The 24,938-nt window shown below is 45.2% G+C and overlaps 1 protein-coding gene across 1 annotated transcript in view; it reads left to right on the top strand.

Moving 5' to 3' along the window:
• LOC106573968 (semaphorin-5B) overlaps positions 1-24,938 on the top strand; it is a 95,119-nt gene that overhangs the window by 31,561 nt on the left and 38,620 nt on the right. Inside the window, exons 2-4 of the mRNA XM_082963048.1 lie at positions 15,631-15,851; positions 19,395-19,494; positions 19,677-19,722. Coding sequence (XP_082819174.1) covers positions 15,659-15,851; positions 19,395-19,494; positions 19,677-19,722 — 339 coding nt within the window. The 5' untranslated portion in view covers positions 15,631-15,658. The remainder of the gene's footprint in view (positions 1-15,630; positions 15,852-19,394; positions 19,495-19,676; positions 19,723-24,938) is intronic.

Consider the following 24,938-nt stretch of genomic DNA (forward strand, 5'->3'; position numbering starts at 1 on the left):
ACTACACAGCTAACACAATCACTTAAAACTGAAGCTGGAATGACAGCAAACCAACTGCATTTCTTTGTATATGTCCATAAAAAAATTCATGATTCATGATTTCAGCTGGCTGAGAAAAGCTGCCAGTCTGTCTGTTTTGACCCGACTCCCGACATATTCATTACCCTAGTACACCTGGAGATCAAATTTCAATATTGAAACAATGTTGGAAATGTCAGAGAGACAGTGTCACGTCCTGGCCAGTATAAGGGTTAATTGTCATTGTAGTTTGGTCAGGACGTGGCAGAGGGTATTTGTTTTATGTGGTTCGGGGTGGTGTTTTGGTAAAAGGGCGTTTGATTTAGTATTTCCGGGTTTTTGGTTTATGGTCTATGTTTATATATTTCTATGTGGAGTCTAGTGAGTGTGTTTCTATGGTTGATTAATTGGGGTTGGGACTCTCAATTGAAGGCAGGTGTTTTCTCTTTGCCTTTGATTGAGAGTCCCATATATTAGGGTGTGTTTGTCATTTGTGGGAGATTGTTTCTTGTTTAGCGTGTGTGAGCCTAACAGGACTGTCTAGTAGATCGTGAGTACGTTGTTTATTATTTTGTGTTCACTTTTGAGTTAATAAACTTCAAGATGAACATTCATCATTCTGCTGCATATTGGTCCTCCTTTTCCGACGATGATTTCGCCATATCGTCTGACGACGACGAAATCCCTGACAGACAGACAGCAAGTTTATTACAAGTCTGCGCTGTTGAAAACCAAATGTTAGTCTAAAAGAAATGGGAGATGATGTTAGATGCTTTTTACAGGGTAGATCTAGTATATAATTTGCCTGGCTGGGCTGATGAGACAGTGGATTGCACAGTCAGATGGAACAGAGTAAATAGGCATTTCAACATCATAGATTTAGCCGGTGGTAACTTGTGGAATAGACACCGGCTGGAATACGGTTTTAACCAATCAGCATCCAGGATTTGACCCACCCATTGTATAACACTGCATACTGTCTGATACAACATTCACAGTCTTAGCCCTATCATAAACTTAAGCAATAAGGCCTGAGGAGGTGTGGTATAGGGCCAATATACCACGGCTAAGGGCTGTTCGTAGTCTCAACGCAATGCGGAGTGCCTGGACACACCCCTTAGCCGTGGTATATTGGCCATATATCACAAACCCCCGAGGAACCTTATTGCTATTATAAACTGGTTACCAACGTAATTAGAGCAGTAAAACTAAACGTTTTGACATACCCATGGTATACGGTGTGATATACCATGGCTTTCAGCCAATCAGAATTCAGGGCTCAAACCACCCAGTTTCTAAAGTACAATATATCATTAATTCAAAGAATATCTCACTGATTCATCTCATTGTTGTCATGTAAATGTGTGTTTGAAGATATTGCTTGATAGTAATGGTGTGGATATGAAAAGGTACTCTGTTGTCCATGTCCAGCAGAGACGAGGCTCCCTGCTTTCTTAACAAAAGAATGAAATAAATGATCCTATTCCACTCACTGATCAGATTAGCAAAGTGATCTTGTTTATGTGGTTTTAAACAGACACCTTGCCAGCATGTAGAATGTTAGGTTGAGTTAAAACAGGGACAAGTCGTGGTAGCCTGCCAGTAGGAGCAGCCTTTTAGCCGGGACAGAGTGAGTGTGAGGGAAGACTTCACAGGTCGGTGTTTAGCTACAGCATTAGAGGGAACAACAGAACAGAACAGGTCAGGGCAGGAAATCAATAAAGACTTACACACTAGTGATTTACAGGGAAACATCTGGGGAAAGAGCAGTTAGTAGCAGGCCACTGGAGCCTGGACTGGGACTGGAGAACATAAGTTGTTTACTTGTTTTGTCCATGTAAGTATCTAAGTGTATACTTGTTTTGGACATGTAAGTATCTAAGTGTATACTTGTTTTGTCCAGGTAAGTATCTAAGTGTATACTTGTTTTGTCCATGTAAGTATCTGTAAGGATATGCTTTTTTTTGGTCCACACGTGTGCTTTCTCTTTTCTGAGATTACATGAAGTGAATACAATTCGTTTTTTTGTTTTCTATTCAGGAAACATTCAGGAAAACGTAGCGTTTTGGTCTCATAAAGAGTTTTCATTATGAGAAGTGCATTGTATTTATTATCATTGCGATAGGAATCTATTTTTCAAGGGAGCCCTGACCAAAATATATTATCATAATGGTGTATAAAGGTAGCAGCATAATGGTGTATAAAGATAGCAGCATAATGGTGTATAAAGGTAGCAGCATAATGGTGTGTAAAGGTAGCAGCATAATGGTGTGTAAAGGTAGCAGCATAATGGTGTGTAAAGGTAGAAGCATAATGGTGTGTAAAGGTAGAAGCATAATGGTGTGTAAAGGTAGCAGCATAATGGTGTATAAAGGTAGCAGCATAATGGTGTATAAAGGTAGCAGCATAATGGTGTATAAAGGCAGCAGCATAATGGTGTATAAAGGTAGCAGCATAATGGTGTATGAAGGTAGCAGCATAATGGTGTATAAAGGTAGCAGCATAATGGTGTATAAAGGTAGAAGCATAATGGTGTATAAAGGTAGCAGCATAATGGTGTATAAAGGTAGCAGCATAATGGTGTATAAAGGCAGCGGCATAATGTTGTATAAAGGCAGCGGCATAATGGTGTTTAAAGGTAGAAGCATAATGGTGTATAAAGGTAGCAGCATAATGGTGTTTAAAGGTAGCAGCATAATGGTGTGTAAAGGTAGCAGCATAATGGTGTGTAAAGGTAGCAGCATAATGGTGTGTAAAGGCAGCAGCATAATGGTGTATATTGTGATGTCATTTCACACACATTAACTGGTTTATCAGATTTATACTTTTTCTTCAAACTTCACTCCAGGTCCTTGCTATTTGTTGCTCTCCAAATCCTTTTAATTCCATTCCGTTTCGTCCATAAAACCAACATTTAATTTCCCAAATGAGGCATTAGTTCAGAGTCTGCTGAAACCCCTGTACAACCAAGCGCTAATGTAGTTACAATGTTAGTAATAGATTGATAGAAGGAACACTTCTCTGAGAATTAGCAGTAAGTGAAATAGTTGACATTCTGAAACCTTTAACAAGGCACATTTCAGGGAACTGCCAGCATGGTGTGGTAGTTGTTGAGTCTAGACTTTCATTGGCCAAAAACATGTAAAGCATCTCATGGCTGTGAGAGAAAGGGGGGATAGATTCTGTCTGCCATGACTTGCTTTGCTCCCTCTCCAGAGAGAGTGTGTTGTCATTCCATGTAAAAGCTGTGGTCCCACTTTAACCAAACAACCGTTTTAAAACATTTTTAAGACATTCACAAATGCTTCACAGATCATTCATCAATAAATGCTATGTAAAGGATGGTAAAAGGGTTATGCCACATATCCAGATATATCCTTAACACCTGTTATATAGTGTGACTTTGCTTATAAAACAATTGTGAAGCATCTACGAAGGCCTTATAAAGGTTTTACAAAGCCTTCATTAAGCGTTGACTTTAAAGATGCTGTTTGTTGACCAACTGGTCATTAAGTCACTGTTAGCAGCACATCCTCATTGTTCCATATAGTATATACAGTACTGTAGTCCCACGGCTGTCCCAGACAGGCCACCACGCAGCGTTTATCCACTCCTTCCATCTTCCCAGGGGGTTTTCACCATGGTTCACACATCATCTCTCGCTCTACCCAGTAGTTAGACTGTCTCATCTTTCACAGATCATCACATTTCATACGTCCATAAAAGGATTTGGCATCCGTATAAAGGACCTTTATGTGCTTTTATAACACATTGTTCTCTGTCTTCTTCTTTTATATATTTTCTCCTCCCTCCCTCCCCGTCTCTTTCACTCTCTCTTCCTCTCTTTGGTTAAGGCTCATATCTGAATGGAGCTGGATCATAGAGGGCTCTAGAGATGCCACCCCTGGTTTGGGAGTAGGCTTTAGAGGGATTTTGTGGGTCTGGGCCATTGAGGTGGATTAGACATGGTCAATACAGACCTGACTTTAGGGGGTCTGGAGAGAGAGGAGGGAGAATGAGATAGGGTAGGAGGACTGTCTGTGGCAGGCCAGAGGAGAACGGGTAACGCTCATTAGAAGATGTGGAGGGAGTGTGTGTATGGGGAAGGTGTGTGGGTGTTAGGGTTACAGCTACAGACACCCTCCTATCAGGGCCATGTCTACCTCAAAACCCCCCAGGCTACAGAGCAGTCCAGCCCCTACTCTCCCCTGTCTGTCTGGACCAGCCCCTACTCTCCCCTCTCTGTCTGGACCAGCCCCTACTCTCCCCTCTCTGTCTGGACCAGCCCCTACTCTCCCCTCTCTGTCTGGACCAGCCCCTACTCTCCCCTCTCTGTCTGGACCAGCCCCTACTCTCCCTGTCTGTCTGGACCAGCCCCTACTCTCCCCTCTCTGTCTGGACCAGCCCCTACTCTCCCCTCTCTGTCTGGACCAGCCCCTACTCTCCCTGTCTGTCTGGACCAGCCCATACTCTCCCCTGTCTGTCTGGACCAGCCCCTACTCTCCCCTCTCTGTCTGGACCAGCCCCTACTCTCCCCTCTCTGTCTGGACCAGCCCCTACTCTCCCCTGTCTGTCTGGACCAGCCCCTACTCTCCCCTGTCTGTCTGGACCAGCCCCTACTCTCCCTGTCTGTCTGGACCAGCCCCTACTCTCCCATGTCTGTCTGGACCAGCCCCTACTCTCCCCTCTCTGTCTGGACCAGCCCCTACTCTCCCCTCTCTGTCTGGACCAGCCCCTACTCTCCCCTGTCTGTCTGGACCAGTCCCTACTCTCCCCTCTCTGTCTAGACCAGCCCATACTCTCCCATGTCTGTCTGGACCAGCCCCTACTCTCCCATGTCTGTCTGGACCAGTCCCTACTCTCCCCTCTCTGTCTAGACTAGCCCCTACTCTCCTATGTCTGTCTGGACCAGCCCATACTCTCCCCTCTCTGTCTGGACCAGCCCCTACTCTCCCCTCTCTGTCTGGACCAGCCCATACTCTCCCCTCTCTGTCTGGACCAGCCCATACTCTCCCATGTCTGTCTGGACCAGCCCATACTCTCCCCTGTCTGTCTGGACCAGCCCATACTCTCCCCTGTCTGTCTGGACCAGCCCATACTCTCCCCTGTCTGTCTGGACCAGCCCATACTCTCCCCTGTCTGTCTGGACCAGCCCATACTCTCCCCTGTCTGTCTGGACCAGCCCCTACTCTCCCCTGTCTGTCTGGACCAGCCCCTACTCTCCCCTGTCTGTCTGGACCAGCCCCTACTCTCCCCTGTCTGTCTGGACCAGCCCCTACTCTCCCCTGTCTGTCTGGACCAGTCCCTACTCTCCCCTGTCTGTCTGGACCAGTCCCTACTCTCCCCTGTCTGTCTGGACCAGCCCCTACTCTCCCTGTCTGTCTGGACCAGCCCCTACTCTCCCCTGTCTGTCTGGACCAGCCCCTACTCTCCCCTGTCTGTCTGGACCAGTCCCTACTCTCCCCTGTCTGTCTGGACCAGCCCCTACTCTCCCCTGTCTGTCTGGACCAGCCCCTACTCTCCCCTGTCTGTCTGGACCAGTCCCTACTCTCCCCTGTCTGTCTGGACCAGTCCCTACTCTCCCCTGTCTGTCTGGACCAGTCCCTACTCTCCCCTGTCTGTCTGGACCAGTCCCTACTCTCCCCTGTCTGTCTGGACCAGCCCCTACTCTCCCCTGTCTGTCTGGACCAGCCCCTACTCTCCCCTGTCTGTCTGGACCAGTCCCTACTCTCCCCATGTCTGTCTGGACCAGTCCCTACTCTCCCCATGTCTGTCTGGACCAGTCCCTACTCTCCCCTGTCTGGAGTCATGAGCTCTGAACTACTGCCATTCTCGCTCTCTAACTGGTGGAGAGCCATTGGCTAGAAGCCTAAACACTTCCCCATACTAAGATCCAGTGGTGTAAAGTAGTTAAGTAAAAATACTTTAAAGTATTACTTAAGTCGTTTTTTGGGGTATTCGTACTTTACTTTACTATTCATATTTTTGGCAACTTTTACTTTTACGTCACTACATTCCTAAAAATAATAATGTTCCCCTTTTACATTTTGACAGGAAAAGGGTCCAATTCACACACTTCAAGAGAACATCCCTGGTCATCCCTACTGCTTCTGACCTAGCGTACTCACTAAACAGAAATGCTTCTTTGTAAATGATGTCTGAGTTTTGTAGTGTGCCCATGGCTATCTGTCTCAATAAAAAAAAAATGTTTTACTTTTGATACTTAATTACATTTTAGCAATTGCATTTATGTTTGATACTTAAGTATATTTTAAAACCAAATACTTGTAGACTTTTACTCAAGTAATATTTTACAGGGTGACTTTCACTTTTACTTGAGTCATTTTCTATCAAGGTATCTTCACTTCTGCTCAGGTATGACAATTTAGTACTTTTTCCACCACTGCTGAGATGTAACATCTATCCATAACTGGTGGAGAACCATTAGGTAGAAGTCTAAACACTTCTCCATTAGAGATGTAACATCTATCCATAACTGGTGGAGAACCATTAGGTAGAAGCCTAAACACTTCTCCATACTGATATGTAACATCTATACATAACTGGTGGAGAACCATTAGGTAGAAGTCTAAACACTTCTCCATTAGAGATGTAACATCTATACATAACTGGTGGAGAACCATTAGGTAGAAGTCTAAACACTTCTCCATACTGAGATGTAACATCTATACATAACTGGTGGAGAACCATTAGGTAGAAGCCTAAACACTTCTCCATACTGAGATCTAACATCTATACATAACTGGTGGAGAACCATTAGGTAGAAGTCTAAACACTTCTCCATTAGAGATCTAACATCTATCCATAACTGGTGGAGAACCATTAGGTAGAAGTCTAAACACTTCTCCATACTGAGATGTAACATCTATCCATAACTAGTGGCGAGCCATTGGCTAGAAGCTGTGAGTGAGACTGTGACACGGACTACTAGGCTCTATTGTCCAGTATGATTCATGGTTCTTCAGAACTGTATGCCATGGGCTCTGGTCCAAAGTAGTGCACTATAAAGGGAATAGGGTGCCATTTGGGATGCACCCACTGTGTAGGGCAGCAGTGAATAAAGATCCGTTTAATGAGTAGCTTGCCTGGTCAGGACTCAGATCCAATGGCCAATTAGACACAACAGGGGGCCTGGAGTAAAGCCTATAATCAAAGTTGTGTTGCATGATTGATTTATTGCTGGCTGGGTGGTAGGAGGTTCTGGACTGTGTCTGGGTTCACAGCCTCTAGGTCAGGTGTTTAAATACTTTAAATACTTTGAAGAATCTCAAGTAGAAAATATATTTTGATTTGTTTAACAGTTTTTTGGTTACTACATGATTCCATATGTGTTATTTCATAGTGTTGATGTCTTCGCTATTATTCTACAAATGTAGAAAATAGTACAAATAAAGAAAAACCCTGGAATGAATCGGTGTGTCCATATATTACACACATACCCCAGACACTCAACCCACCAATCAGAGTATGGGAGTGTGCTTCGTCTCTCTCTCTGTATTTAAACACCTGACCTAGAGGCTGTGAACCCAGACACAGTCCAGAACCTCCTACCACCCAGCCAGCAATAAATCAATCATGCAACACAACTTTGATTATAGGCTTTACTCCAGGCCCTCTGTTGTCTCTAATTGGCCATTGGATCTGAGTCCTGACCAGGCAAGCTACTCATTAAACGGATCTTTATTCACTGCTGCCCTACACAGCGAGTGCATCCCAAATGGCACCATATTCCCTTTATAGTGCACTACTTTGGACCAGAGCCCATGGCATACAGTTCTGAAGAACCATGAATCAAACTGGACAATAGAGCCTAGTAGTCCGTGTCACAGTCTCACTCACAGCTTCTAGCCAATGGCTCTCCACCAGTTATGTATAGATGTTACATCTCAGTATGGAGAAGTGTTTAGACTTCTACCTAATGGTTCTCCACCAGTTATGTATAGATGTTAGATCTCAGTATGGAGAAGTGTTTAGGCTTCTACCTAATGGTTCTCCACCAGTTATGGATAGATGTTACATCTCAGTATGGAGAAGTGTTTAGACTTCTACCTAATGGTTCTCCACCAGTTATGTATAGATGTTAGATCTCAGTATGGAGAAGTGTTTAGGCTTCTACCTAATGGTTCTCCACCAGTTATGAATAGATGTTACATCTCAGTATGGAGAAGTGTTTAGACTTCTACCTAATGGTTCTCCACCAGTTATGTATAGATGTTAGATCTCAGTATGGAGAAGTGTTTAGGCTTCTACCTAATGGCTCTCCACTAGTTATGGATAGATGTTACATCTCAGTATGGAGAAGTGTTTAGACTTCTACCTAATGGTTCTCCACCAGTTATGTATAGATGTTAGATCTCTAATGGAGAAGTGTTTAGACTTCTACCTAATGGTTCTCCACCAGTTATGTATAGATGTTACATCTCAGTATGGAGAAGTGTTTAGGCTTCTACCTAATGGTTCTCCACCAGTTATGGATAGATGTTAGATCTCAGTATGGAGAAGTGTTTTGACTTCTACCTAATGGTTCTCCACCAGTTATGGATAGATGTTACATCTCAGTATGGAGAAGTGTTTAGGCTTCTACCTAATGGTTCTCCACCAGTTATGGATAGATGTTAGATCTCAGTATGGAGAAGTGTTTAGACTTCTACCTAATGGTTCTCCACCAGTTATGGATAGATGTTACATCTCTAATGGAGAAGTGTTTAGACTTCTCATTTGAAGGTGTTGGTAATGAAGAATGTATTACCTCAGTCTCTGTTTTAACAAGGAACTTAATGTGCTCAGCTCTCACTACAGTCAAAGTGAGGGGCTACAGCCCATTGATTGTGCCTGTGAGGAAATGCTAAATATACACTGAGTGTACAAAACCTTATAGACTGACCAGGTGAATCCAGGTGGAAGCTAGGATCCCTTATTGATGTCGCCTGTTAAATCCATTGGTGTCAACACGGGCCTGCTTCCCTGTGGAACACTTCCAACACCTTGTAGAGTCCATGCCCCGACGAATTGAGGCTGTTCTGAGGGCTAAGGGGGATGCAACTCAATATTAGGAAGGTGTTCCTAATGGTATGTACACTCAGTGTACAACATGTATAGGCTACATCACAAACTCTTAATTAAGACACTCTTTTAAAAATGCATCTATTCATAATCATCCACATCACTAATCATCTCCATCAGCAATACGTGTTGTTACCATGACAACCTGCTGTATCTACTGCCATTAATCAACAGAAGGAGATCCTCCCTTCTCTTCCAAGATACCTGACTCTGATCATGTACACACACCCCTGGCAGCTGCTTGGCACCCAAGCACCAAGTCATTACAGTTGTGGCTGAACGCCTCTTATGGTTCACTGCCAACATTAATGATCAACTTTACTTTGTTAAAAACTCTCCAGTCCTTCAGCCACTACAACAAGGACATTGGGGAGAGAGGGAATGTGAGAAGGAGCATGCCCGCCTGCCTGCCAGCTGTGTGTGTGTGTGTGTGTGTGTGTGTGTGTGTGTGTGTGTGTGTGTGTGTGTGTGTGTGTGTGTGTGTGTGTGTGTGTGTGTTTTCCTCAGTGATGTACAGTACAGTGTGTGTGCCAGCTTCTGCTGATGCCCATGGTGATAGTGGGGCATTAAGCACCCAGATGGTTTTAGACTGGACTTGTGCCAAGTTGCCAACTCCAGTGGTCTCCGAGGCTGCTGTGAGCAGCTAGCTAGGGCCAGATGTTTAGGACTGCAGCAACTTACGCTTGATGCATCCTTTTCCCTTCACTTGCTCCAGATCTTTAAAGAGGAATGAGGGTTCCACATCTGTGCCCACAACGTGCAAGAGAGACACATGGTTGAATAACTACACCAGAAGTTTACAGTAACAGATGCAGTGTAAATGTTTGAGTCTGTCTGTCTTGGGGGTGTTGGGAGCAGAACAGAAGAAGAATGTCAGTCTCTGACGGACTAATATACACTGTTCTATTCTAGACTATTCTATACTATTCTATTTTATGCTATTCTATACTATTCTATACTATTCTATTTTATACTATACTATACTATTCTATTCTACACTATTCTAGACTATTCTATACTATTCTATTTTATACTATACTATACCATTCTATTCTACACTATTCTATACTATTCTATTTTATACTATTCTATACTAAACTATTCTATACTATTCAAATCAAATCAAACGCTATTTGTCACATGCGCCAAATACAAGTGTAGACTTTACCATTGTCACGTCCTGACCAGTAAAGAGGTTATTTTGTTATTATAGTATGATCAGGGCGTGGCAGGGGGGTGTTTGTTTTGTGTGTTTTGGGATTGTTTGTTTGTATGAGTATTTTTCCTTTCTTTAATAAATAAGAAGATGAGCAATTTCACCGCTGCATATTGGTCCGATGATTTCTCCTCCTCAGACGACGAACTTTATGACAGAACTACCCACCAACCGTGAAATGCTTACTTACAAGCCCTTAACCAACAGTGCAGTTCAAGAAGAAGAAAATATTTACAAAGTGGACAAAAATAAAAGGTAATAATAAAAAGTAACACAATAAGAATAACAATGAGGCTATATACAGGGGGCACCTGTACCGAGTCAGTGTGCGGGGGTACAGGGTAGTTGAGGTAATCTGTACATGTAGGTGGGGGCGAAGTGACTATGCATAGGTAACAAACAAACTGTGAGTAGCAGCAGTGTACAAAAGGGAGGGGGGGTCAATGTAAATTGTCCGGTGGCGATTATATGAATTGTTCAGCAGTCTTATGGCTTGGGGGTAGAAGCTGTTGAGGAGCCTTTTGGTCATAGACTTGGTGCTCTGGTATTCTATTCTATACTATAATAAACTATTCTAAACTATTATATTGTAAACTATTCTCTACTAAACTACTATATTGTAAACTATTCTATAATAAACTATTATATTGTAAACTAATATATTCTACACTAATCTATACTAAACTATTTTAAAATAAACTATTCTATACTAAACTATTATATTGTAAACTATTCTGTACTAAACTATTATATTGTAAACTATTCTATACTAAACTATTAAATTGTAAACTAATCTATACTAAACTTGTCACGAAAAGAGCCGTGTTGAATAGACCAAACTGCAGCGGGAATATGGATACTCATATTTTAATTTAAAAAAAAGGAGTAAAGCATCCACTGGAAAAAAAACAATACACACGACAGGAACAGTCTTACAGGCATACAAAAATGCAGTGCAAGAACAATCCCCCACAAATGACAAACACAAACACACCCTAATATATGGGACTCTCAATCAAAGGCAAATAGACCACACCTGCCTTCAATTGAGAGTCCCCACCCTAATTAACTAAACATAGAACCAGACTACCTAGACTAAACATAGAATACATGAATCTCAAACAGTGCCCAAAAAACCCCGGAATACTTAAATCAAATGCCCTTACTACAAAAACACCACCCCGAACCACATAAACCAAATACCCTCTGCCACGTCCTGACCAAACTACAATGACAATTAACCCTTATACTGGCCAGGATGTGACAGTACCCCCCCCCCCCCCCCCCCCTAAAGGTGCTAACCCCGGAAGCACCTCAAGAAAACAAAAAAAACAAACAAACAACCACAAAAAATCCCCCTAAACTAAAGGGAGGGAAGGGAGGGTGGCTGCCGTCAACGACCCACCTATATCTGGAGGTGGCTCCGGTTCTGGCAGTTCCGGGCAGACGGGCCACCCCGGCAGCTCCGGGCAGACGGGCCACCCGGGCTGGGCTGGAGGGCAGTCGGCCACTCGGGCGGACCCGGAGGGCAGTCGGGCCACTCGGGCGGACCCGGAGGGCAGTCGGGCCACTCGGGCGGACCCGGAGGGCAGTCTGGCCACTCTTGACTGACGGGCAGCACTGGCGACTCTTGACTGACGGGCAGCACTGGCGACTCTTGACTGACGGGCAGCACTGGCGACTCTTGACTGACGGGCAGCACTGGCGACTCTTGACTGACGGGCAGCACTGGCGACTCTTGACTGACGGGCAGCACTGGCGACTCTTGACTGACGGGCAGCACTGGCGACTCTTGACTGACGGGGCTAAACTGACGCACTAGAAGCCTTGTGCGTGGGGCTGGTACTGGACGTGCCAGCCCGGAGGTACTCACTTCCGAGAAAGCACGAGAGGCAGGCACCGGAAAGACTGGGCCATGGAGGCGCGCAGGTGGCCGTGATCGCACCGCCTGCACAGCCCGTCCTGGCTGGATGAGACTAGTAGCCCTGCACGAGTGGGGTGCTGGTGCAGGGCGGACTGGGCTATGCGTGCATATAGGCGAGATATTGCGCACCTCAGCGATACACGGCGCTCTCCACCTCCTACGCTCCTCCATGTACTCACGGGTAGCTGGCTTATGGTTCTTCCTAGACCTAGCCAAACTACCCGTGTGCCCCCCCCCCAAAAAAATCTTGGGGGTGCCTCTCCAGCTTCCTCGCCATGGCTTCAAACCGCCGCCTCTCAGCCTTCGCTTCCTCGATCTCTTCCCGTGGGCGACGGTATTCCCCAGCCTGATGCCAAGGTCCAGCCCCATCCAAAATCTCCTCCCAAGTCCATCTTTCCCCATAGTCCATATACTGAGCGTGCCGCTCCTCTCTCCGCTGCTTGGTCTTGGTTAGGTGGGAGATTCTGTCACGAAAAGAGACGTATTGAATAGACCAAACTGCAGCGGGAATATGGATACTCATATTTTAATTTTTTAAAAAGGAGTAAAGCATCCACTGGAAAAAAAACAATACACACGACAGGAACAGTCTTACAGGCATACAAAAACGCAGTGCAAGAACAATCCCCCACAAATGACAAACACAAACACACCCTAATATATGGGACTCTCAATCAAAGGCAAATAGACCACACCTGCCTTCAATTGAGAGTCCCCACCCTAATTAACTAAACATAGAACCAGACTACCTACACTAAACATTGAATACATGAATCTCAAACAGTGCCCAAAAAACCCTGGAATACTTCAATCAAATGCCCTTACTACAAAAACACCCCCCCCGAACCACATAAACCAAATACCCTCTGCCACGTCCTGACCAAACTACAATGACAATTAACCCTTATACTGGCCAGGACGTGACAAAACTATTCTACACTAATCTATTCTATACTAAACTATTTTAAAATAAACTATTCTATACTGAACTATTCTATTCTATACTAAACTATTATATTGTAAACTATTCTATACTAAACTATTATATTCTATGGAAATAGGCCATTGTTCTCTATTCTATCGGCTAAAGGGGATGAAGGTGGACCAGATACTGTTTCCTCAACCCCTGCTTGTCTAGCTTCATGCCACACACCGTTTCCTCACTCCCTGCTTGTCTAGCTTCATACCACACACTGTTTCCTCAACCCCTGCTTGTCTAGCTTCATACCACACACTGTTTCCTCAACCCCTGCTTGTCTAGCTTCATACCACACACTGTTTCCTCAACCCCTGCATATCTACCTTCATACCACACACCGTTTCCTCAACCCCTGCTTGTCTACCTTCATACCACACACCGTTTCCTCACTCCCTGCTTGTCTAGCTTCATACCATACACTGTTTCCTCAACCCCTGCATATCTACCTTCATACCACACACTGTTTCCTCAACTCCCTGCTTGTCTAGCTTCATACCACACACCGTTTCCTCAACCCCTGCATATCTACCTTCATACCACACACCGTTTCCTCAACCCCTGCTTGTCTAGCTTCATACCACACACCGTTTCCTCAACCCCTGCTTGTCTACCTTCATACCACACACCGTTTCCTCAACCCCTGCTTGTCTAGCTTCATACCACACACTGTTTCCTCAACCCCTGCTTGTCTAGCTTCATACCACACACTGTTTCCTCAACCCCTGCTTGTCTAGCTTCATACCACACACCGTTTCCTCAACCCCTGCTTGTCTAGCTTCATACCACACACCGTTTCCTCAACCCCTGCTTGTCTAGCTTCATACCACACACTGTTTCCTCAACCCCTGCTTGTCTAGCTTCATACCACACACTGTTTCCTCAACCCCTGCTTGTCTAGCTTCATACCACACACTGTTTCCTCAACCCCTGCTTGTCTAGCTTCATACCACACACTGTTTCCTCAACCCCTGCTTGTCTACCTTCATACCACACACCGTTTCCTCAACCCCTGCTACTGTCTAGCTTCATACCACACACCGTTTCCTCAACCCCTGCATATCTAGCTTCATACCACACACTGTTTCCTCAACCCCTGCTTGTCTAGCTTCATACCACACACCGTTTCCTCAACCCCTGCTTGTCTAGCTTCATACCACACACCGTTTCCTCAACCCCTGCTTGTCTAGCTTCATACCACACACTGTTTCCTCAACCCCTGCTATGTCTAGCTTCATACCACACACCGTTTCCTCAACCCCTGCTTGTCTACCTTCATACCACACACCGTTTCCTCAACCCTTGCTTGTCTAGCTTCATACCACAGACTGTTTCCTCAACCCCTGCTTGTCTAGCTTCATACCACACACTGTTTCCTCAACCCCTGCTTGTCTAGCTTCATACCACACACTGTTTCCTCAACCCCTGCTTGTCTAGCTTCATACCACACACTGTTTCCTCAACCCCTGCTTGTCTAGCTTCATACCACACACTGTTTCCTCAACCCCTGCTATCGTCTAGCCTTCATACCACACACCGTTTCCTCAACCCCTGCTTGTCTAGCCTTCATACCACACACCGTTTCCTCAACCCCTGCTTGTCTACCTTCATACCACACACCGTTTCCTCAACCCCTGCTTGTCTAGCTTCATACCACACACCGTTTCCTCAACCCCTGCTTGTCTAGCTTCATACCACACACTGTTTCCTCAACCCCTGCTTGTCTAGCTTCATACCACACACTGTTTCCTCAACCCCTGCTTGTCTAGCTTCATACCACACACCGTTTCCTCAACCCCTGCTTGTCTAGCTTCATACCACACACCGTTTCCTCAACCCCTGCATATCTATCTTCATTTGAATGAATGTGTGTGATTATTAGTAATGACAGGATAAGTTTGCATGTTGGGGTTTGGGATAGGGGGAGTAGCTCAATTACTGTTGCGTTGCTATAACCTTTGACCCCGCTAATGTCATTTGGGTCAGCGTTGGTGGCCACTCACTCCAGCTCTGCACAATGTCAGCACACTAGACAGGTGTCAATTGGCCAGCCCATAAAACGGTCAAAAGTACAAGGCCCAGGGGTCAGGAAGGCTTGGGATCACTAAAAGGTTGAAATGAAATGATCAGATTTGTTAAATGGATCTATTCTGGCATAGAGATAATACATAGTATTATCTATGGTCTGTGGTGTTCAGTTGACACGTTGCTCTTTCTACCTTTATTTCCCATATCTTTCAAGGAGTAAAAATATCTAAAAGCTCAAATACATTTTATACAGAAGACATTGTCGCTCTAGTTGTCTTTTGCTGCACTTTACTGTCTAAGTGGTGATTGGCTGTCTGTATGTTATAACCAATCGTCATTGGCCATGTGTATGTTTGACTGACAGCTCTGTCCTTCTTCCCTCAGGTGTGTCCTGTGAGGACCAGTTAGAGGTATGGTGGGCGTGGTTGGCCCCGTAACCATGGCGACGTCTCTGTGGGAGGTTGTGTCCCATCCTCCCGTTGGTCTACTGCTGCTCCTCTGCCTGCCACTCTGTCTATGCCAGCAGCCATTGGTCAACTTTGAGAGCCCGTCCCAGCCCCTACCGGAGTGTAGCAGGAAAGTTCATCCCATCGTCCCATACAAAGGTGAGCACATTAGATACTTTGAGCATCTGCCTGACTCTGCCTGTTGTGCCGGATAGGCAGGGTTTGCATTTTTGAGAGTATGCAATTGGTTCCGGTGCTCCAGGCAGCTCAGTCAAGCATAGCGAAAGTATTTGACAGATTTCCAATACCATTTTGCAAATCTACTCCTCACTAGCATCATCATTCCAATGAGACGTTTCACAATGGTTTGCTATTCACTGCTATCTCCTCTGAGGATTCTGCAGCCTCATCCTTCTCAATCACTCCTCTGCCCAGAAAGCCAGCTATATGGGTCTGGCCCAAGAGAAACCGAAAGGACAGCAACATTTTGTGATTGTAGATAATTGGACTCCTCTCATTTCTGGTGCCTTTTCTCTTTTGAGAGAGCTGTCTATTCTTTCTCTCTCTCATCCCAAAAACCCCTCCCTCGCTCCTTCCCTCCACAGTCAGCTCTTTTCAGGGTTCCATTATCGAGAGAGAGAGAGAGAGAGAGAGGGAGAGAGAGAGAGACTACTTTCCACTCCATTTGGATGTCTGTTAGAAAGTGTCTGTTCTTTGCCAGGATGCTCCCACCCCCCCCCCCCCTCTCAGGGGTGTAGTTTCTGAAAGGGGTCTGAGGAGAGGAGGTGGGGGAGGAAGAGAGGGGAGAATGGTAAACTGTCCTGTCATTCAACTGTCAATCATCAGACACTTGTCACACTTGTCACATGCTGGTTCAATGTGGCTGAGACTGGCATCACTATATACCTCAGGGAACACTGCTGTCTGCTATTGTTGTCTTACTGGAGACCGGATGGGCAACTCTGATGTGGGTGGGGCCACAAGAAATCTGAACTCATCATGAGGGGCCACTGTGGCTCGCGGGTCTGCGTACCCACACAGGGCTCCCGAGTGGCTCGCGGGTCTGCCTACCCACACAGGGCTCCCGAGTGGCTCGCGGGTCTGCCTACCCACACAGGGCTCCAGAGTGGCTCGCGGGTCTGCCTACCCACACAGGGCTCCCGAGTGGCTCGCGGGTCTGCGTACCCACACAGGGCTCCCGAGTGGCTCGCGGGTCTGCCTACCCACACAGGGCGCCCGATTGGCTCGTGGGTCTGCCTACCCACACAGGGCTCCCGAGTGGCTCGCGGGTCTGCCTACCCACACAGGGCTCCCGAGTGGCTCGCGGGTCTGCCTACCCACACAGGGCGCCCGATTGGCTCGTGGGTCTGCCTACCCACACAGGGCTCCCGAGTGGCTCGCGGGTCTGCCTACCCACACAGGGCTCCTGAGTAGCGCAGCGGTCTAAGGCACTGCATCTCAGTGCTCGAGGTGTCACTACAGACACCCTGGTTCGATTCCAGGCTGTATCACAACCGGCTGTGATTGGGAGTCCCATAGGGCGGTGCACAATTGGCCCAGCGTCGTCCGGGTTTGGCCGGGGTAGGCCATCATTATAAATAAGAATTGTTTACAAATGTAAAACATGCAGTCAGCTTTTTGACGGCCCGAAGTGACATTAACTTTTTTCCCCTCATGACAGCAGAGAGAAAAATCTGCCGTTTTAAAGTTATTTCCTGCAATTCTTCACATTTGGCCATTGGGTGGAGAGAAATGTTTGCAATTTTTAATATGATATCTGAGTGAGAGTGACTAATAAAATCAATGGGCCCTGGTCGGTAATTCAACCATGATTACTACAAGTTTAGATAGCTGGCATGACTAACTTACCAATCTAAACAATGTTAGCTGATACGTGCTGTCAGAGACGGACATATTGTAGGGGTGGAATTGATCACAGGGCTACAAAAGAAGCAGTTGCCCATCCCCCGCTGTAGACAAACATTGATATGGACTGAAGCCTTTTAAAGATGGCGTCGACAGAGAGGGCTGCCTCGCTTCTAGTCCTTTTACAAGCATTTTGCTACACTCCCAATAAGATCTGCTAACCATGTATATGTGACCAATAATATTTGATTTGAAGCCGTTCAGATCCAGTGACATTGTGTCAAGCAGGCCTGTATGTTGCTGCACATTTCCCTATGAGAAATGAAAGTATTCACTATATTTATTAATTGATCTATCTACTAGAGAATACAACTGTAGCCACTGCATGTTCAGACCTGGTGTGAAACAGGCACTACTACACAACATTGTGTTAGTGAGAACTAGGTCAGACATTTTGTAAAGAGCTCATAGCAGCGTACAGTAGCAGCTCTGTCCGGAAGAGGATGTTTATGGTGTGGTACGGATGCTGTCCGAAGTCGTGTGCCATTTTTCATTTTTAATATCGTCGTCACTGAAAGGTTCCAGAGGGACTAACCTTTATGCAGGATACCATTTCTCATGTGTTAAGGAGATTATTCCTTCCCAGAGGGAGCATTAAGGTTATTTTAAGGTCTGTTTTAACAGTGTGAGTTTTGGGGTACTAGAGGTTCTGATTAACAGTGTCTGTGTTAGCGGAGTGGTGTGGAGTTTCACATTTTACAATTCTATCTCAATGGCTGAGGCTTTTTTTATGTTACAGTATTATGATTTTGAAATGCACTTAAAATCACCTGTCCTCTGTAGAAATGATCTATATATTAAGCTGTTGCTGAGATACAGTAAACTATATCACGTCCCAGCCTGGGTAGCCTATATGAGAACGTCTTGCTCGCCTTCTCTGACTTATCCCATTTGTTTTGAAGTTGTGTCTCTATCTCCTCAATTTAAAGTCCCTAGTTGGACTCATCCAAGCTAAACTGTTTATATTTGCCCATCAAACAGTCTTTCTATTGGTGCAGAGGCCTGAGCCTTGGCTGTTTTGACTGGGTGTCGAGTTGCATTAACATCAGGACACCAAAACAAACCCTGCCTTTATTGCTTTGGGTACATCCCTCCCTCCCCCAAAGACCTCTTTGTCTCCCCCAGCTCTTTCTCTCTCTCAAACACCCCCCTCTCTCTCCCCTCTCTCTCTCTCTCTGTCTTCCTCTGTCTCTCGCTCTTTTTTTCTCTCCCTGCCTATCTTTCTCTGTCTCCTTCTCTCCCCCTCTCTCTCTTTCTTTCTCTCTCTCTCTGTCTCTCACTCTCTCTCTCTCTCCCTCCCCCTAACTGTCCCTCTGTCTCTCATTCTCCATCTAATGAAGCAGGCTAGCGTTAGCTCAGCCTCTGGAAAGGGTCAGCATGCATTTCAGCACAGGGCTCAAGGAGAGATTATCTGCTCGTTTGACAGCTTTTGGTTTTGAGCCACCCGCTCTCACAGTCACACTGATCTTGATATGATACAGATGTGTCAACATGCTACTACTGTGTTAGCCTGCTACTGTAATAATGGATCTGCAGGAGCTGGTTTCAACTGATGCCTGGTGAGAAATCAGTTGACGACACAGGCTGAAAGGCTCATCCCTATGTTCCAGGTATTGCGTCAGGGGAGAGACATTTCACAGTCAGAGCAGGGCCTGAGCCAGCGACCGTTTAGTGTCGGTTTCCAAACTGACTGGATGTTCACACTCGTTTCACCTCCTCGTACTCCTAATCCTCCTCTTCCTTCTCTTCTCCCTTCCCTCCTCTTCCTCCTTTCAGCATTGAGTCCCTGGATGTCAGGATTCTCTCTTCCCGGAGTGAAGGACTTTTCCCAGCTGACCCTTGACCTGACCAGAAACCAGCTGATTGTGGGAGCTAGGTGAGATACACACACACACACACACAAACCCAAGCGCACACACACACACACATGTGCAACCCACACACAGAACACCTATTTTACATGTACACACACATCCAACACAACAGACTTTTGCTTGTTTTTTACTGACGTAGAATATGCCATCATGTTGGTTAGAACTCTCTCTCCTCTATCTTCAGAAATCACCTCTTCAGACTGAGTCTCAGTAATACTTCTCTCCTACAGGTAAGCTGTTCACAGCTCTCCATGCTCCCACTGTTATTACAAACCACATTACTTAGGGCTGTTTTCACTCTTCCAAATGGTAGCTAGGCAACCATATAGTTTGTTGAAATTGTAGAAGAGACCAGACACATCAGAGTAACTGTTGGCCAGTAGGCTCCGTTCCTTAGCTGAGTGGGGGGAGGGGGTTAGGAATGTCAACACACTGGGGGTTTACTGGGCCAGATTGGTGTTTACCAGGAGTTACATCACACAGGAGCGGGATCTACCCAGCTACCTTTACTCTGCCCCCTCACTCTCAAATTGCACCCCCCCTCTCTCTGTCAATTTCAATTTAAAGGGGCTTTATTGGCATGGGAAACACATGTTTACATTGCCAAAGCAAGTGAAATACATAATAAGCAAAAGTGAAATAAACTTTACATTTACAGAAATAATAAAGAAATGTCAAATTCAGATTATGTGCAAATAGTTAAAGTACAAAAGGGAAAATTAATAAACATTAATCTCTCTTTTTATCTCTCTCTGTCTATCGCGCTCTCTTTCTCTCTGTCTCATTCTCTCTATCCCTTGTCTCCTCTCCCTCCCCTGATCCCTACTCTGTCATTGCTAAATGGTTGATCAATTTGATGTCAGTCATGAACTTTCTGTCAGTTTTGTCCTGAGGGCCACGTCATTGCTTTCTTGGGATAACACCCATCAAACGTCTCCCTAAAATCAATCTGAATAAGCTGTTTTGGAAATGTCACAGTGCTGCAGAATGCACAAATGTCTTCCTGTCCATCCAGCCGTCCGGCTGTCTTAGGGATATTATAAATATATTGCATCTCTTACAATGGCTCCTTGATATGTCATTAACTGTATGAATTGCTTTTCATCAGTATACAACTAAAGGACATACCGTGAACATTACAAAGAACCTCTCTCCTTTAATGATATGATTGGAGTGTTCTTTCTCTACGAATTATGATCCATTTGTATCCATGGATACAAGGTACAATGATTTTATTTGCAAGTTCAAGGATGACTGCATATAACATCAATAATTTCTTACAAGGTTGTTTTACAATTTCAATATACAGATGTAGTATCTTAATTTGATAACCCTTTTGCAGGAGAACCTACCTGCAATGCAGGAAATGTTAACTTGTAGTATATTTCAGGTTTAAATTGGCTTCGGAAGTTTGTAATTTCCACTTCTAAAGGGTTAGGTTTCAAATCTGATTTTATGAATTTGTGGCTATGCTAGCGAGTGACCACTCCGCAGTGCTGCCTCCAGAACAACATTCATGATGAATAACGCTAATATGCTACAAAGACTACCATTAATTATAATCCGCATAATAATTCAAATTTCCTGTTGCTGCAGGATTTTTTTCCTGCTGTAGCAAACTGGTTCAAATTAAGATCCTACGCTGTACCACTATCGACAAATGTTAGAATGTTAAACGTGCCTTATAGTACTGAACTTTGTTGTCAGTATACTTCCAGGTACGTAAGGAGTGTAGTCAGTATACTGTACATCCAGGTACTTAAGGAGTGTAGTCCGTATACATCCAGGTACGTAAGGAGTGTAGTCAGTATACATCCAGGTACGTAAGGAGTGTAGTCCGTATACATCCAGGTACGTAAGGAGTGTAGTCCGTATACATCCAGGTACGTAAGGAGTGTAGTCCGTATACATCCAGGTACGTAAGGAGTGTAGTCCGTATACATCCAGGTACGTAAGGAGTGTAGTCCGTATACATCCAGGTACGTAAGGAGTGTAGTCCGTATACATCCAGGTACGTAAGGAGTGTAGTCCGTATACATCCAGGTACGTAAGGAGTGTAGTCCGTATACATCCAGGTACGTAAGGAGTGTAGTCCGTATACATCCAGGTACGTAAGGAGTGTAGTCAGTATACATCCAGGTACGTAAGGAGTGTAGTCAGTATACATCCAGGTACGTAAGGAGTGTAGTCAGTATACTGTACATCCAGGTACTTAAGGAGTGTAGTCAGTATACTGTACATCCAGGTACTTAAGGAGTGTAGTCAGTATACTGTACATCCAGGTAATTAAGGAGTGTAGTCAGTATACATCCAGGTACTTAAGCAGTGTAGTCAGTATACAGCCAGGTACTTAAGGAGTGTCCTTGAACAATGAGCTCACTGACCATCTCAATAAGAGTCTCATGTCATTCATCAACGCTATACTGAATGAACGGACAAGGAGCAAGCTGGAGGAGGGAGGGACATGTGTGACTTTGGAGGCCCTGGTCGGCCTATCAGAGCAAGCGAACCATGAATGACACCTCTGAGAACCAACTCCTTAATCGACCACTGCACCAGTGGCCACAATGGCATTATGCAAACACAGGGAAGAGTTTTCAGTTTGGTCATTCATTCACGCTTTGTCCCTGATCTTTAGAAGTAGATTTGGGAGCTCTGTTGTCAGGGTGACTGAGGGAAAAACTTCGTGGGAGTGAGTTTAGCAGTGAACTTTCACGAGGCTGAGGCTTGTTTCAGTGGCTCCAAAGTAAAGCACAGTGAAATGCTACAGTATACTGTAAGGTGTGTCAGTGTAAGGGCTCCCCTTAAGTTTGAGGGTCAGAGATATATCGGTTTAATAGGAAATAGGAAATAGTTTGAGCAGGTAAATAGTTTGTGCAGGTCAGCATTGTAATGGTAGGACACATACCAATTTATTTATCAGCTATTTTAATGAAATTAAATTGCAGTCTTGGGCGGCAATTTTGGGCCTTGAGATGTGCACACAATTGTATTTACTACGTTTGTTTACACTGATATTTATGGTGTAAACAAACCTTGATTTGCAGTTTCAGACAGTTTCCCAAAACTATGATAACATTTCCCCCAAAAATGAGGTGCCGCTTTTCGCTCTCAGCTTTCTTCACCACAATGAAATTGTAGGAACAGAGAATAGAGTTTAATCATACTACTATTCTTATGCTGAATACATTTTTTTTGCCTTTATTTTACTAGGCAAGTCAGTTAAGAACAAATTCTTATTTTCATTGACGGCCGAGGAACAGTGGGTTAACTGCCTTGTTCAGGGGCAGAACGACTGTTTTTTTACCTTGTCAGCTTGGGGATTCGATCTTGCAACCTTTCGGTTACAAGTCCAATGCTCTAACCACTAGGCTACCTTACTGAACCCAAAACACTATTCCTTGGAAAGTTATATGCAAAATAGGGGAACCATGTGCAAATGTTGTTAGAACATTTTGTGTTCGCGGGATGACTTGTGTTTTTGTTTGGCCTGTGGTCAAGATCCAATTGTTGTAGCTATGGTGATTAGACTGGAGTGATTGAGTTGGGGGGTGTAGCCATGGTGATTAGACTGGAGTGATTGAGTTGGGGGGGGGGTGTAGCCATGGTGATTAGACTGGAGTGATTGAGTTGGGGGGGGGGGGGTGTAGCCATGGTGATTAGACTGGAGTGTTTGAGTTGGGGGGTATAGCCATGGTGATTAGACTGGAGTGATTGACTGCAATCGAGGACAGAGTATTTTTATGCACAATGCGCTTCAGCACTCGGCGGTCCCATTCTGTGAGCTTGTGTGGCTAACCCCTTCGCAGCTGAGCCATTGTTGCTCCTAGACGTTCCACTTCACAATAACAGCACTTCCAGTTGACCGGGGAAGCTCCACCAGGGCAGTAATTGAGTTGGGGGGGATCAGTGTAATGTAATTTGTCATGTCTTGCATTATCTGTGTAAATGTGCAAACAACAATTCATAGTTAACAGTATACATGTATTATACACTTACAAAAGTATGTTGACACTGGCTTGTCGAACATCTCATTTCAAAATCATGAACATTAATATGGAGTTGGTCCCCCCTTTGCTGCTATAACAGCCTCCACTCTTCTGGGAAGGCTTTCCACTAGATGTTGGAACATTGCTGCGGGGACTTGCTTCCATTTACCTACAAAAGTATAAATGAGGTCGGGCACTGATGTTGGGCAATTAGGCCTGGCTCACAGTCGGTGTTTCAATCCATCCCAAAGGGGTTCAATGGGTTTGAGGTCAGGGCTCTGTGCAGGCCAGTCAAGTTCTTCCACACCGATCTCAACAAACCATTTCTGTATGGACCTCGCTTTGTGCACGGGGGCATTGTCATGTTGAAACAGGAAAGGGCCTTCACCAAACTGTTGCCACAAAGTTGGAAGCACAGAATCGTCTAGAATGTCATTGTATGCTGTAGCGTTAAGATTTCCCTTCACTGGAACTAAGTGGCCTAGCCCGAACCATGAAAAACAGCCTCCCATTATTCCTCCTCCACCAGACTTTACAGATGGCACTATGCATTTGGGTAGTGTGGCAAACCTCTTCAAAGTTAGGAGCGTTTGTCACAAATTAAGGGGAAACTGTCACCAAAGTCAGCCCAGAATGAAAGTTATTTCGAACATGACAGTACCTGTGTGTTTGTTTCGCTGTCCTGGTCCACCCAGACCGCAGGTAAGGTCAAGGATAGCAGGGTTCGGTACACAAATCTGGTTCTCGGTAGGTCCAGGTCTAAACGCCAACAGGTAAGTCCAAAACAGTCCAGCACGTACACGGTAAATCCAGCCAATGTAGATTGTCTCTTTCTCTATGGTTCATAGATCCTTCCTTCCCGCCCTCTCTCTCTCTTCCTGGTTTTTCTTGACCTTTTATCTGTGGGTCGGCTCCACCTTCTGAGGGTTCCCCTTGCTTCTGGGAATTGTAGTTTTGGCAGTCGGCCATTTTGTGATCTGTAGTTCTGATCGGGGTGGCCATTTTAGTGCTCGGGCAGAGCCCGTTTATTAGTTCTGCCCTCACATATCTGCCATTTATCACTCGACCCCCTTCTTTGCCACACATCTCCCCCCTAGATCCGACCTCCTAGGTCGGGCTACCGCAGCAAAATATGCGTGCATGCGGGATAACCCATCCACATTTCCCATTTCCTTTCCTGCTCTCTGTTTCAAGTCAAAGTGAAACGGTTGGAGACTCAAAAACCACTGCATCACCCGAGCGTTCTTCTCTTTAGCCCTATGCATCCAGGTGAGTGGTGCATGGTCACTGATGAGGGTGAAGTGGCGCCCCAGCAGGTAGTATTTCAGGCTTTCCAGAGCCCACTTTACTGCCAGCGCCTCTTTCTCAACAACTGAGTAGTTGGTTTCCCGTGGTTCCAGCTTCCTGCTTAAAAACAGGATGGGGTGTTCCACCCCTTCTACCTCTTGGGACAGCAC

This window comes from Salmo salar, chromosome 16 (assembly GCF_965601325.2).
Source record: "Salmo salar chromosome 16, fSalSal1, whole genome shotgun sequence".
NCBI lineage: Eukaryota > Metazoa > Chordata > Actinopteri > Salmoniformes > Salmonidae > Salmo > Salmo salar.